We start from the raw sequence: 14,185 nt of genomic DNA, 5'->3' as shown, positions 1-14,185 counted from the left end.
TTGCCTGAGGAGGACCTGAAGTCTGTCAAAGGGTCACTCGCAAACCGCTTGAAAATGTTGGATTTAAAAGCTGTCATACCGCTATCAATATTTTCTTTTAAGTTTACAAAAAAAATCGAACAATGACATTTCGACCAGTTCTAAATTTTGGTCGTTTATATTTATTTTTCAACTAAAATGCACATTTTCAAGGAGGAAAATGAGACAAATTTAAAGAATTGTGAACAGGACCCATGAGCAGGATATTTAATAAATTAACAAAAGAAAAAATCAGCCAGGCCGATAGGAAGATCATTTGTTTCCTCTGCCATGGAGGTAATGTTTGCACCCGTGTTCATTTGTTTGTTGGCTGGTTTGTCGGCAGGATTACACAAAAACTACAGAATGGATTTCCACCAAACTTGAATGGACGATGTGTCTCAGCGCGGAATAGATCCCACTTACTTTTGTTGCTGATAAAGAGACAGATTTGGGGATTTTTTTTTATTACTTTTTTGAACAGTTAGAGATAAGGCATCCATCGTTCCAGTATAAGCCATTCATCATCTAGTAACTACTGCAGACATTTTTGTGGTATGGTTATCTCCATCCAGTAGTTGTTGAGATATTTTAGTCTGGACCAAACTGGTAGACCAATCAACCAAAGAGCTACGCTGCTAGCCTGGCTAAAAATAAAATTGTCAGTGCTATGTCATGGAGACGCTGCGTACTTTAATGTCATTATATCAGCACCAGCTTATATAGGCCAAGTCATCAGTCTAGTTTCTAGTTTTAATTGAACTGGAATACAGTCTGGACAGAGTGCCTCCAGCCAGTGATGAAGCTGATAAAATGCCTCTCTGATTGAGTGTTGGTTAGTCGATTACTCAGTGGATGTTAATGGACTTTCAGCACGCCACCTCTCCCAATTAATGTGCGTCGTACATGTCGGTGTATGTTCACCAACTCCATGCGTCCGCTGAGGTCGAGGGCATCCCAATCAATAAGGAGTGACCACAGTCTGAACCACTGGCTGTTAATACAGGCTGTGCTTAATACTGGGTGGCTATGGCAACAGCAGGCTACAGTGGGGGGTAAAAGCACACACACAGGCACACACACACACACACACACACACACACACACAATCATTAAACATTAGTGTGTGTGTGGGACGGGGGGGTAGATGCTGGTTGAGACGGATATGAGGTAATCTCCCTTGGGTTAACAGTATGACAATAGCAAAGAGGTTCAATCGCACACGCGCACACACACACACACACGCTCATCTGTTATGCGGTCATCAGACAACAGGCTGGTCAATGACTTCATCCCTGCCAGTCTGTCCGTCAGTCATCTCTTTGTTGCCGGATGGATCATAGTGGATGCAGCAGCGCAAGAACTCAACGCTGAGGGACGCTTTTTTTAATCTCATTTTTAAGTGGATGTTTTTGTTCTTTTACAGCCGTCGCTCTTGTTTTTATGTCATTTCTGTGGCCGGCTTTTCAGCAGGAGGATTAAACTGCACTTGATGAGTTATAGTTTGAAAGTAGCGGAGCAGCACGGGAGGGAGTTGGTGTCTTAGACTGCTGCGGTTGTTGTTATTTTTTGCCGTTCACCAAAATGGACATACACCGGGTCCAAGTGCTTCGTTACTGCCTCCCTCAGAGTGTCAGTGACTCAGGGTTGTTTTACAGCCACATCGCTGCCAGGTTTGTACCCACTCTTTGTGCGACAGTGTGTGTGAGAATGTGTGGTCACTTTTACTTCCAGTGTACGTCAAAGATGGGCGATGAAAGTTAAATGTCAATGGCGGCAAATTGACAGAACAAAGAGATGAAAACATGTTGGGTTTTTTTCCAATAAGCGCCCTTGACGTCTGATAGTTTTCGATCGTTGTGTGTGAAGAAAGTGTTTTTATGTTTGAGCAGCAGCACAGACAGACAAATCTTTCCCTGCTTTATTTTAATCAGAGCTAAAATACTAATCTTTAATCTTAATCTGGCCTCAGCAAACTGTTGTTCACACACAGAATTAAGGTTATTTCGGATTACTTATTCTGTGCATGGATCAGTTGATTTTGACTGCAATCAAAACATCTCAGTTTTAGTGTCTTGTGTGTAAGAGTTAATTGTCAGAAGTTGTGACTCTGATGTGTTTTTTTGAGTCTCTCCTCTCGACTCGTCGCATCATTTCAGTCAGAGCCAGGGATGCTGCAAGAGAGGCGCAGCAGCCCACAGTGTGAACACCAAAGCGAGCATCTTCTTTATTCTAAACACTCGGCAGCCTCACATAGAGCATCTCTGAATAGCCGGGCTTTGTAAGGGCTCCGCACATGTTTAATTCACACAAGTATTGAAGACAGCATGGCTTCTGGCTAAAAATGCAGCCTTTCGGGCCAGTGCCCTTCTCCTTCTCTCTCTGTTTTTCCGATGGGAGGATGGAAGATGCGGACAAGAGATGGAGAGAGGGGAGGGAGGTTTGGACGCTGCCGCTGCTGCTGGGATCAAACAGCTCTGTTGGCTGTCATGCTATCATGAGAGAGAGGAGGAAGGGAGGGGGGGCGCTGATTTAAACATTGAGGTTTAATGTGGACAGTATGGGCAGCTGCTGCTTAAAAATGACCTGAACAGCTCAATATGAAGAACACAAGAACTTGCATGGTCGTTCAAACCCGATAATGGCATTATGACTTTAGCCTGCTCTAATGAGAGCTGCAATAGACAATTACATAAACATTTAATTCAGAAAGAATCTGACAATTATCATGGCCAAAAGAATTCCCGATATTATTTGTATTATCGTGATATTGTAGATATTATTGCGGTATTATCGCAATTATCGGGATATTTGTCAACATTTTCTGTCAATTTCATCTTAACTCTGTTCGTTGTATGTTTTGTCTTCTTTTTCTCAAATGAATAACTTACATTAAATGCATACATTCATTAGTCTATGTGACAGTAAATGTCTGTCGCTTCGACATGATTTTTGCACAGCAGGAGTAAATCAATGAGCAGTGGCCACACAACAGATCCATGCCACATTAGCTAGCTCACAGTTAACTGTTACTGCAGCTTTTTCTTCGTCTTTATCATTGTATAACGGTGGGCAAAGCGCATTACCCCCACCTAATTTAACAAAGCAAGAACAGAAAGGAACAATTTAAGAGGTGCTGTATTATTCACACATTACTATCATATGTCTATTATTAAACCTTTTTATTGTATATTTCTGAGAATTTATGTCATATCATATATCTTAAAACATACTGTATGATGCCGGACGTTATCTATATATCCCTCAACTTACGTCAGAGTGGACAGAAGTCACAGTGATAAACAAATACAATATGGAAGAACAGAATGACAATCCTAAACAAATGAAATACAACATGCAAAGTATCGCAGTTAACGTTCAGTGCAATGAGTTGACGTAAATACGGCTGACAATTTTCTGTATTTTGAGCCGCCTGGTTTATTGAAATGAACTATTTCCATTCCTATGAGTGTGTTTTGGTGCCAGTACACCTGTAATCAGTCACTTATATGTATTTTAGTGTATTGTAATTCATGTGAAGCACACAGTCAAGGAAATGCAGAATATAGGTCATGCATTTCTGTCATTATGGTGTGTGTGTGTGTGTGTGTGTGTGTGTGTGTGTGAGTTAAAGTAGTAGCGCTGGAAACTGATACATCATGGCATGAGACTCAGCTTTTTGCACACAACTGGGACATTTAGCTAAGAACATAAGCACATTAATGCGGTTTGCATTAATGCCATTAAGACAGCAGTTCTCTGCTCTCTCTCCCCCTCTCTCCCCCATTTGGGGCTTAATTTTAGCCCTTTCTGCATTATTGCATGGGAATATCACTGGGGCAGAGGTTAAATAAACACACCATGGTCTAGTACAGTTATCACAATCTGGACAACGTTGATGGATCAGGGACGCTGAAGCTTTCATGACGCTGTGTGTAGCTTATGAGCATCTGAACTCCTCCGCTAGTATATAATAGTCTTTTTGTCAGTGGAATATGATGCATTAGTGGAGGAGATGGAGATATCTTTTCTTTAAGTCTCTGAATCCTCTTTGCTGTGGTCCTAATCACAATTACATTTAAAGTCATGTTACTTAAATATTCAGTGCTGATACCTCACGTAGAATGTCTCATGCATATTTATACTACCCTACACTAGAAGTACAAATGTAGAATTTGGCTCCATATGAAAGAAAAATAGGTCTTTGGTGCAGTCTCAAGGGGGGAAAAGTGCAAATCTGAATCTTTTTATAAAGTGTCAGGTATATATGTTGGCAGATGAGATGGCATGCAGTTAGTGGGTTACTTTTTTAGGTCGACTTGACAATCAAAGACATGGAGATTAGAAGTATGGAAGCTTTATTCCACTCCTGTGTCCGTACTGTGTAAATATGTAGACACTACAGGCTGTTAGCTGCCTAATAAGCTAAACTTAGCATAAGGACAGAAAACACAGGGAATGCCAAAAGTGTAAACATGACAAATTTTATGGAGTCACGTGCCACCTAATTTATTGACTAGGAGCAGTAACTTGAGTCTCCCAGCCAAGAAATAGCCTCACCCAGCAGTCAGCTCGGATCATCAGAGGATTGTTGGTGTTGTTTATTATTGGACCATCACCTCCTCGAGCAACAAGGTGACAAGGGGCTCGCTAGTTAGCGTGCTAACTTCAATATTTACCTATGTAACACGGTTCACTCACTGTTGATAATTTACTACTACTACTTTTTGAACGTTATAAACTAAAATGCTCACATATTGCACCTTTTAAGAGTTTGATTTGACACATATGGAACAAGTGGCAAGGCTATGTAATCTGGATCTAGAACATAACATGCGGATAATAACTCTTTTTGAGACTCTTTTTTAGTTTTAATTACAGTGGTAGAGTGTTCCTCATGTGAAGCAACATCAGTGCAATCCCTGAAATCTGGCATCTGTTGCATATCTTGCTGTTCCTTCCCGACAAGCTAACTGTGCTTTGTTTGCTCACTTACAAATGAGCAGGCTTCACACCGCTCCCCGGCAATACAGCTGGCTTGTGCTGTTTTTAGTTTCCCGCGGGCCTCCTTCCCTCCTAGTGCCTGTGAACAGTACTTTCCCCATGGAGGAGATTAGAGGTCTTGTACGAGAGTTAAGTCCTGGTTAATTTAGATTTAAGACTGCAGTGAGGTAATGATCTGCCTGCCAGGCTCTGTCTCTAATCCAGCCAGTCAGACAGACCTCTTCCCTCCGTCAGCTGGACCCCAGCACACACCCAAACACACACACACACACACACACACACACACACACACTCATCCATGCTGTAAATGTACATACCCCCACCTATTCTATACAAAGGCGGTGGCTTTGCCTTGCCCCAAAATTCCCAATGATCCCTGGAGGCTGTAATCCTCACGGTGGCCGTAATAATGACAGACAACTCTCCGAATCTATACACAGTAACCACTCTATGCGTGAGTGTTTGTTGGAGAGGGGGAGGAGGGGGGTCAATGAGTTTTAACCATCATTGTGAGGACATTTATGGATTGTGAGGACACTTTAGCTGGTCCTTAGGTTTGAATTAGGCATTGAGTTTAGATGGTTTGGATAGAGTTAGTGACTGATTTATGACAGTGCAACCTAGTATCTCGCCAGACCGTGAAAAAGACCCCTTGGTCCACCTTGTATCTGTCATGTTTGGAAGGCCTAACCATGAAAACAAAACGGTCTCATTCGGTGGTCATGAAACCACCAAAACTGCCTGGTTAGTTTTAGGAAAACATTCTGGTTTGGCTTAAAATAGCTATTTCCATAAAACAATCACCACTACTTGGTTAAGTTTTGGAAAAAGATCGTGGTTTGATGAAAATAAATGTTCCTATGAAGTCAAACTTGATGTTTTTATCACATACGTCTTTTATTAGGGCAATTAGTGACAACAAAGTCGTTTTATATGTATTATTATTGATATTGTTTTAATTACCTTGAAGAAATTAAAAATGTTGATTATTCATCGTGCACTTGGGGGCGTGTACACATTTTTATCAGGTAAACACCTTCTCAATTTGATTATGCAGCTGCCATGGATGTATTATAACCGGTACATGCATTTTGTTATTCACTGACTGGAGGTTGCAGCTCTGCCGCAACTTGTTATACATGTTCAGTGATATTGGCTACTGAAAATGTAACTAAAAATCAATATCTGCGGCAAGACCTTCTCCTCTTTTAAGGGATGTAACTACGATGATGCAAAAAGCACTCCACCAGCCATTTCATAGCATCTTTAAAACAATCACTATTGACTCAAACCCTGGTCACCTGGACTTTCTGGCTCTTTCTACCATGTTCGTCCTTTGGTCTTGCCATTATCACCCCCTGCTGGTACAGCATCTTCAAACACACATGTACTTATCACACCTAGGCGGGGGATACACTCACTCTCACTCGGCTGGTCAATGACGTATACATATAAGTATTGAAATGTGTGTCTGTTTGTCTGCACGTATGAGTGTTTGTGCCTGTCTGTTTCTGTCGCCCCAAGGCCGGCTCTCTGCTAAAAATATCAGTGCGTGTTATTTTGGGTGTACGTACAGCATGGGTACCATAATATACCCTGTGTGGGTGTATAATTATGTATCTCTGTTCCTCTTGAGCAGACAGCCTCAGTCCTCAGCAAGATGAGGACATGAGCTGACGTCCCGCTTGAACCGCTGTTTGTGCTTTACATTCACAGCAGTCTGTTTACATCTCCTCTCGTGTTCAGGATAAACCCAAACTAGATGGATAGCTGGGGACATGCTAATTATACAGAGCTGGCGTGGACATAGTTTAGTCTCCCTCCACCCCAGACAGCCAGATTGAAGCTGCAACAGCATATTTCCCTGCTGACATAAACACTGTCCATCTGAAGATGCCATTGTTTATTTACTGAACCTCAGATTGAGTTATAAACCCTCCCTGACACTGACTATGTATGTCTCTATTAGTACCGACCAGGGATGGCATAAAAACTGTGTAATTATCACTCCGGCTGCACAGGAAACCTCCCTGGATTGCTTTCGTCTCTCAGCTGGCGCTCGTCGTTCAAGAGGTTATGATTTTTTTAAAGCTAGTTAATTAGCATGAAATGAATTGATTAATTGGATACATGAAGCCGTCGCCCGCTGTGCAGATCGACTGCTGCACCCTTTAAGATGGGGCAAATAATCAGGGTGAATTCTGTTCTTTGTCTCGGATGTGACAGTGGAGAAAGGGATTAATTAGGATTTTCTCTTTACCATCAGGTCTCTTTTCATTATTTTATGAAATCAGTTCTGCCCCCTTGGTGAGCATTGACAGAGACATGAAAGACTGGGGCAAAGGGGCGATGAAGAGGGCACTGAGTCTATTATTCATATTTCAAGTTTATATGGAGGTAATTAAATAATTCTAATACAGGCTAATTCTCTCAAGCAAGGTCAGGAAAAGCTTCTTTGCGGTCTCGCATACAGTTGGTAAATTAAACTGTTAGATCAGCCTAGTTTAGATGGGTGTCTGTTAAATAAGGGAGCAGCTGTGGTAGGAAAATGCAGCCTCTTGAGCACTGTGGGTTCAATACTGAGGACTGACATGAGCAGTAACGCTTGAAAAATAGCTATTGCAAGTCATACACCATCCAACAATAACTTGTCGCTGCCGTGGCTACGGAGGCAGGCTGGAGGTGGATTTGGATCTTTTATAGATTGTATCTAAGGCTGCACAATGAATCAAAATATTATTGAAATCACGTTATGGCCAAGAGCAACATCCAGATCGCAGGAGCTGCAATTTCTTGGTAAAGTAAAAGATTTGTGACCAGACAGCTTTTTAAAAAGCTCCTGTAGTGCTGCAGGGAAATCAGTGAAAATGGTGATACAAAAAGGACCATTCCCACAAATTGTGAATCACAGTTGTAATATCGTAAAAAAATAAAGGTAATGTGATTTTTGTTTTCATGTACAGCCCTGGTTACTGTATATCTTTATGAATAGAGAAAATCATCAACTAAGAGTACATTCTAGTGGCCCACAGGTTTATGTTGTAGACCATGAACCGTGGATAGCTGGAGTCCAGTCAAGGACCTTTTGTTGCATGTTGTTTCCCATCTCTTTCTCCCTTCATTTCCTGTCCCCATCTGTCAAATAAAGCTACAAAATGCCCCAAAACATACTATTAAACTTTTTTGGGAAAGTATTTAACTCCATTTGAGTGGAGCTGCTACATGGCCACTTGACTTAATCACTTATATTTAAACAAAGCTAGACTAACTGCATTACTCAAGGAAAATTTAAAGCAGGCTAAAAGGAACTTCTATTTTTGTTAATTCTGGCGACCCCTGTTGCTGAAAGTGCTACGAGCAGCACCGTTTCCTGTTGCAATAATCTGGATGTGGCTGTCTTGTGCATTTGGTTTGAAAGCAACTGAAAGAAAGACACAAATTATTTCAAATTTGAGGTCATGTTGCTGTGTAAGATTAACAACGGTGATATGATGCCGGTGAAATAAGGTGGAGATATTAAGAATTACTATTCAGAAATAGCCAATCTTCTCGCTAATGGCCTTGTTTGTTTATGTAGGTCATATAAAGGGATTATTATTCAGTTGAGAGTGTTTCATAACCAGTGTTAAAACTGAACCATGAGGACTCTCCTACTGATGTCTAGCTTTGTCATTATCCAGTATACGACAGTACCTGTTTATCAGCGGTCCGACATGTATAGATCTTTGCTGACGGCGCACTTCTCTACAGCCTTTGGTCGTGTTTTTCAACATTTAGTTTTCATCACCACGCGGGGCCCGATCTGAATGACTCATCATTTGTTCGGGTCTGTTCGGGTGCCTTCCACTGTGAACCAGCAGGATGAAACAATTACCCCGGCAACAAAAGCTAATTGCCATGATAACAGAAGCTCTGCCCTCGGGTGCTACCCAGAGAGAACTCCACATACACCCCGCCGCCCCGACCCATCCTCTCAGTATGCCAAGGAAACACTTTCCCAGCCTAAATACATCCAATGATTAATGGCGAAGCTGCAGAATCTCCCGGAAACCTGAAAGTACAGTATACACACTCAACCCATGATGTACACGGGATCAGGCTCAGGCATCATTTCTCTAACCCTCCACTGAGATGCACTGCTAATGGACTGAAAACACACAGCCGTGACACTCAGAGAGTGCATGTATAGGATTTGTGTGGAGGAGGGTGGGGTGAGTGGGGGGCACATATGTCTAACCATGTGTGCAGGGAAGTGCTTTGCTTAATTCAAAAGCCTGGGAATGTGGCCTCCTTTTCACCACTCGCCTATGAGGCTTATTTGACATGAGGAAGTGCTCAGTGTGGCAGAAGCCTTCATATCCTCTCTGCCCTTGTTTTTGTCTCTATTCATCTCCCGCTCTCACTCTCTGCGCTCTGTGCTCCTTGTCTTTTTTCCTCTCGGCCCGTCTCAGGCTGCCTTTTGAGGTGAACATTATTCAGACTCCACTGAGAAATCTGCTTAGTCCAGCAAAAACAAGGTGAAAAAATGCTCAGACAGGAGCTGTTGGCCAAATCAAGTCGAGCTGATCCTTCATATGAGCCAGACAGAAAATCAGAAAACATGTGTTTTCTCTGCACCAACACAATGATATTGTCAGCTAATAGAAAAACAGCTACAGACTTTAAAAACAACATTTTAAATATTTGTGCTCATCTTATTAGCCTCTCAGTGTGGTGTGGGGAACAGTATTTCTTTTTTTATTCATGAGCTGGTAGAGAGGGGAGTGCTTATGCATTTTTAAAGATGTAGTGTATAGAATACACAAGAGGGAAAATACCAGCAGGCTCAAACCTTCAGAGGATTGGAGTGGCCCGAAGAGACAAACTGTGCAAATGATTAGTCAGCTGTCGTTCATTCAGACGATCTGCACCTTACTGAAACAGCGCAGAGCAGCTTTAATCAATATTCTTATATTAACAGTGGTTCACGTGACCACTTATATTAAAGGGGTCGATTGTGAAGAACCCCCTGACTCTGCAGGACATTTTGACATTGTTTAGCTTTTGCTGTTTACCCATATGGAACATGCACATATTGGCATGTACTCAAAAGCACAATTTAATATATTGAAACTTACAGTTTCACATGGAAGAAGCCCACATGTTTCATAATACAAGCCATTTTTAGCGTTTTGCTTCAAGAGTATATCACAATATATATTTTGATTTATACACAGGTAATATATACGGATAAGTATTTAAAAATCTATAACTTAAGATACATTTTGATTACTAGACAATATTTTTGGGGAAAATATATGGTAATGTTTACACAATGTAAGAAAAATAGCAAAAATAATAATTTGATAAATGTAAAAATAGGTGATCAAATACATGATCAAAGATGATGTTAGTGTTATTTTCTTATTAAAATAAGTTAGAATAGGACTTTAGTCCAACAGTGATACAGGATTAAATAGATTTTCTTGTTCTTCATCGCACAGTCTCTATCTTTTGTCACTGGGGGTCTCACAGTCAAACCGATAATAGTAGTTTGAGGACATTGTGAGGTGGTGACAATGGCAACACTCACCATTGCCATGAAAATCTATTGACATGACTCAGAACTGTGAGTTACATTTAGAGTAATGCAAGGAAACAGACTGAGTTGTTTTTAGACATTTGAATGTGGAAATGTTCCACACCATCTCTTTAATTTGACCTTCAGTTCTTCCTGTTCATTCCTGCTCTGAGCATCGGTTTGATTCATCGCGTTATTGTAATGTCACTTGATTTGTGATTTTAAGCAATAACTGACCTTTCTCGGATTATGCCATATCACCGGCTTCATCACAAACAGATAGTCATCTCTCTACTCAACCACCCCTTTTTTTCGGAAAGTATCAAGCGTTCGAGCAAAATGAGCCTCTTCATGGTTTTTTTTGTCTGTAGATGCGGCTGTGATGTAATGCAGCCATCATGCGCCCTATTGTGCCTTGTCTCGTCTTCGTCATGTGACCTAGGGAGAGTCGCTGGATCAAGCACAGAAGCATTCAGCACGCTTTCAGAAGTGGTGAGAAGCCTGTGAAGGTCTGGATGAGGAGCTTGCTGAGGAATTGTCTCAGCCGTCACCATCCTCTTCCTCTTCTTTTTTTTTTTTCTTGTTCCACATCCCATCATGTGTTGATTGAGCAATGTGCAGAGTGTGAAGGAGCAATAAGACGAGACGCCAGCTTTATTTCGGACTGCTTGAAGAGAACTGAAACCGTCAGCGTCAAGCTGGAGGCACTCGTCCATCCCTCTGGCTCAAACTGCTCCAGAAATAGGGCCTGTTTTTGTAAGAAGATCCATGAAAGAGGTGCAGCCACCTCCCTCCTCCCCTCCCTTTCCTTTTCCCAGGGAAACTCCGGTGGTCTGTCGGGTCTCTGAAGTGGGGAGAAGTGTCTGTTATGTGATTAGAGAGTCTGTTTAACTTATTTAGAGATGGAAGAAACATGATGTCTGTAGTTATCCCTCATGGTTTCACATCCAGAATAGGAGGTTCTCCTTGAATGTAGAGGCGGGGAACTTTTTCCATTCATTCATCCATCCTGGCTTTCAGTGTTGAAACTCATTATTATTTTCAACTGGAAGGAATCAGCTTTCAACTTAAGGAGGAATCTTGTCCATGTCTGGGCTGTCCAACACAAGTTTTGATTTTATCTGGGGTGAATTGTCGAGTTTTTTAAATGTGTTTGAGAAACTTTCCGCTCACAATTATTTGTGTTAATGACAAATGTGTTTCCTGTTTGATTTTGAAACGCATTTCCTGTTTGTCCCTAGATGAAGGATCTCGATTGTGTATCCGTTTTCCACCCGTCAGCATCTAGACTCGCCGTTGTCTTAATTTTGTCTCTGCTGGAATCATTGTCATAAATAAATTGTGTTTTGATAGCTTGGACGTGATATATCGCTGCCGGTTAACTTGACAGCAGTTGTGCAGTGGGGAATGACGGACACTGGAAGGAGGGAGTGTGGTTGTAATCGTGGGAGTCGTTGCTGAAATCCATCTGTCAAGTGAGCTTTGCGGGCCTCTCCCTCGGGAACAGCACGATGTTGCCGTGCAGTCTTTTTTTACGCGCTCTGATATTGTTTGCATGGAGATAAACATCTGTGTACACCTGTCCCCTGTCAGAAAGGTTCATTACCCCCAAGGTTATTCTTTTGTGGCACCCAAAATGCACTCAATATCTCTATGTTTCAAATGCTGAAATGTCAAGTGCATCAAACAACAACGGTAAAAGGTAAGCAGCATTCGCTTGAAGCCAATATCAGCACTGCTGTCACATCACTGCTGAGTTATTTGAGGCTGTTCAGCCCACCGCAAGGGAACCGGAGAGCAGATGACGGCAGGAAAGTGAGAGGAAGCCGGCTGAGACAGAACCATGTGTTATAGCGGTCCGGGGGAGGGAGGGGGGTCTCTCAGGTGTCATGCTGACTTCCTCCTGCAGAGCGGCACATCGGGGGAAAGGTTGTCAGGGATGGAGGGAGGGAGGTGGGGTTCATTGTTGGTGTTTGAATGTTACAGCCATCCTCAGGGAAACCAAGTCCTCGTAATCTGGCTATTCATATATCTCCCTTTATTATTGCTGGCATTTTTATTGTTAATGTAATTGTAGTAAATTGCCAGGGGTTCAACGTTACGCCGTACAACCTCATTTACTTCAGGCTCTCAAGATAATAGAACAATTGATCATACTCATACTCTTGTCGCCATTTCTTGTTTTTTTTTTTCCTCGCTCTCATGCACTGTTTTGTAATATAAAGTGTTATTCTGCCAGGAAATCTCTCCTGAGGAGTCTGTAGGAGTCTGTATCTACGGTGTATCACTTCGCAAATATTAATGTTTTATCAAATTTGATGTAATAATGTATTTAAAATGTGACTGTAAGGCACAGTCTTTGCCTAACTGAAACTATATCGTCTCTCAAGAAAAGTCTGACAGGTTATATGAAAGCTTAAATTTTAAAGCTGCAACAGAGTTTGGTTCATTTGTCAGTCAGAGAAAACAACTAATTTGCATTGCATGAGTATGATATTTTCACAGTACAATAACCGTCCTGGTCTCATAGTATCATAGTGAACAGTTTTACACAATACTGTATATGATTATTATTGTCAAGCTGTTGAGCAACCTCTGTCTTATAATTTCACAAAATATTATACAGACATTTAAACTTGAATTTGAAATATTTTTTTCGCAACACCAATACATTTGAATTATTTGTCATGGGTTAGCAAATATAAGACAAACGGTATGATTTTAATCCTTTAAAACCACTCTATCACTGCATCCTTACAAATCTATCGAACTATTTTGATGATTAATTGATTATTTCAGTGAAAACATAACAAATGTGAGAATGTCCATCCATCCATCCATTTTCTCCGCGTATCCGGCGCCGGGTCGTGGGGGAAGCTGTCTGAGCTTCCCTCACCCCGGACACTTCCTCTAGCTCCTCCGGGAGGATCCCAAGGCGTTCCCAGGCCAGCCGAGTGACATCCAGCGTGTCCTGGGTCTTCCTCGGGGTCTCCTCCCGGTGGGGCATGCCAGGAATACCTCCCGAGGAAGGCGTCCCGGGGGAGAATGTGTTGCTTTTATTTTCATTTTATAAAAGCAAATTATTATTATAATTTTTTTTTTTTTTTTTTTCAAATGTCAGTCAAGCAAATCATGATATTTGGTGTCATCACTTTTGGCTCCAGGATGTTGTTCTACTTGCTGGCATTTCATAGATTTAATGATTAATGGTTAGTTGAGAAAATTAACAGGCAGTTTCAAGTTGCAGCCCTCGTAAATTTTGTGAAGTTGCACAAAATAGTCCGCCTTATTTTTATACCATATCGCAATATCGATATCCAAAATCTAAGATACATCATTTCACGTCATGATAAAGATATAATATAAATATATACTGCCCAGCCCTAACTTAATTCTGTTAACTTCTCTTGCCGCAGTGACCACATTTGTTTTGTTTTACTTCCTGTCATCTCGCTGCAGAGGCTACGGGCACTAGAATACCTTGACAGTCAGTGAGCACATCAGCAGCGTTCTTCAGTTTGCTTTTCTTGGCCCTCACGCCTTCATGCTGCGAATGTGTGACTCGCTGCCAGAGAATCGGTCCCTCGGGTGTTGGAAGTGAAA

The 14,185-nt window shown here is 41.6% G+C and overlaps 1 protein-coding gene across 4 annotated transcripts in view; it reads left to right on the top strand.

Annotated features, from left to right (window-relative positions):
• The window catches only part of evla (Enah/Vasp-like a), a 39,946-nt gene that overhangs the window by 11,099 nt on the left and 14,662 nt on the right, over nucleotides 1-14,185 (top strand). The window contains exon 1 of one of the 4 annotated variants that reach the window (XM_030391371.1): nucleotides 1,324-1,691. The exons of 2 other annotated variants lie outside the window; for them this stretch is intronic. In XM_030391371.1, coding sequence (XP_030247231.1) covers nucleotides 1,603-1,691 — 89 coding nt within the window. In that variant the 5' untranslated portion in view covers nucleotides 1,324-1,602. Of the gene's footprint in view, nucleotides 1-1,323; nucleotides 1,692-14,185 lie in introns of those variants that run through there. One more of the 4 variants, XM_030391375.1, reaches the window with a different exon arrangement.

Source organism: Sparus aurata, chromosome 16 (genome assembly GCF_900880675.1).
Source record: "Sparus aurata chromosome 16, fSpaAur1.1, whole genome shotgun sequence".
Classification (NCBI taxonomy): Eukaryota; Metazoa; Chordata; class Actinopteri; order Spariformes; family Sparidae; genus Sparus; species Sparus aurata.
Note: the sequence above shows the minus strand (reverse complement) of the source record. Positions and strands in the feature narration are given on the sequence as shown.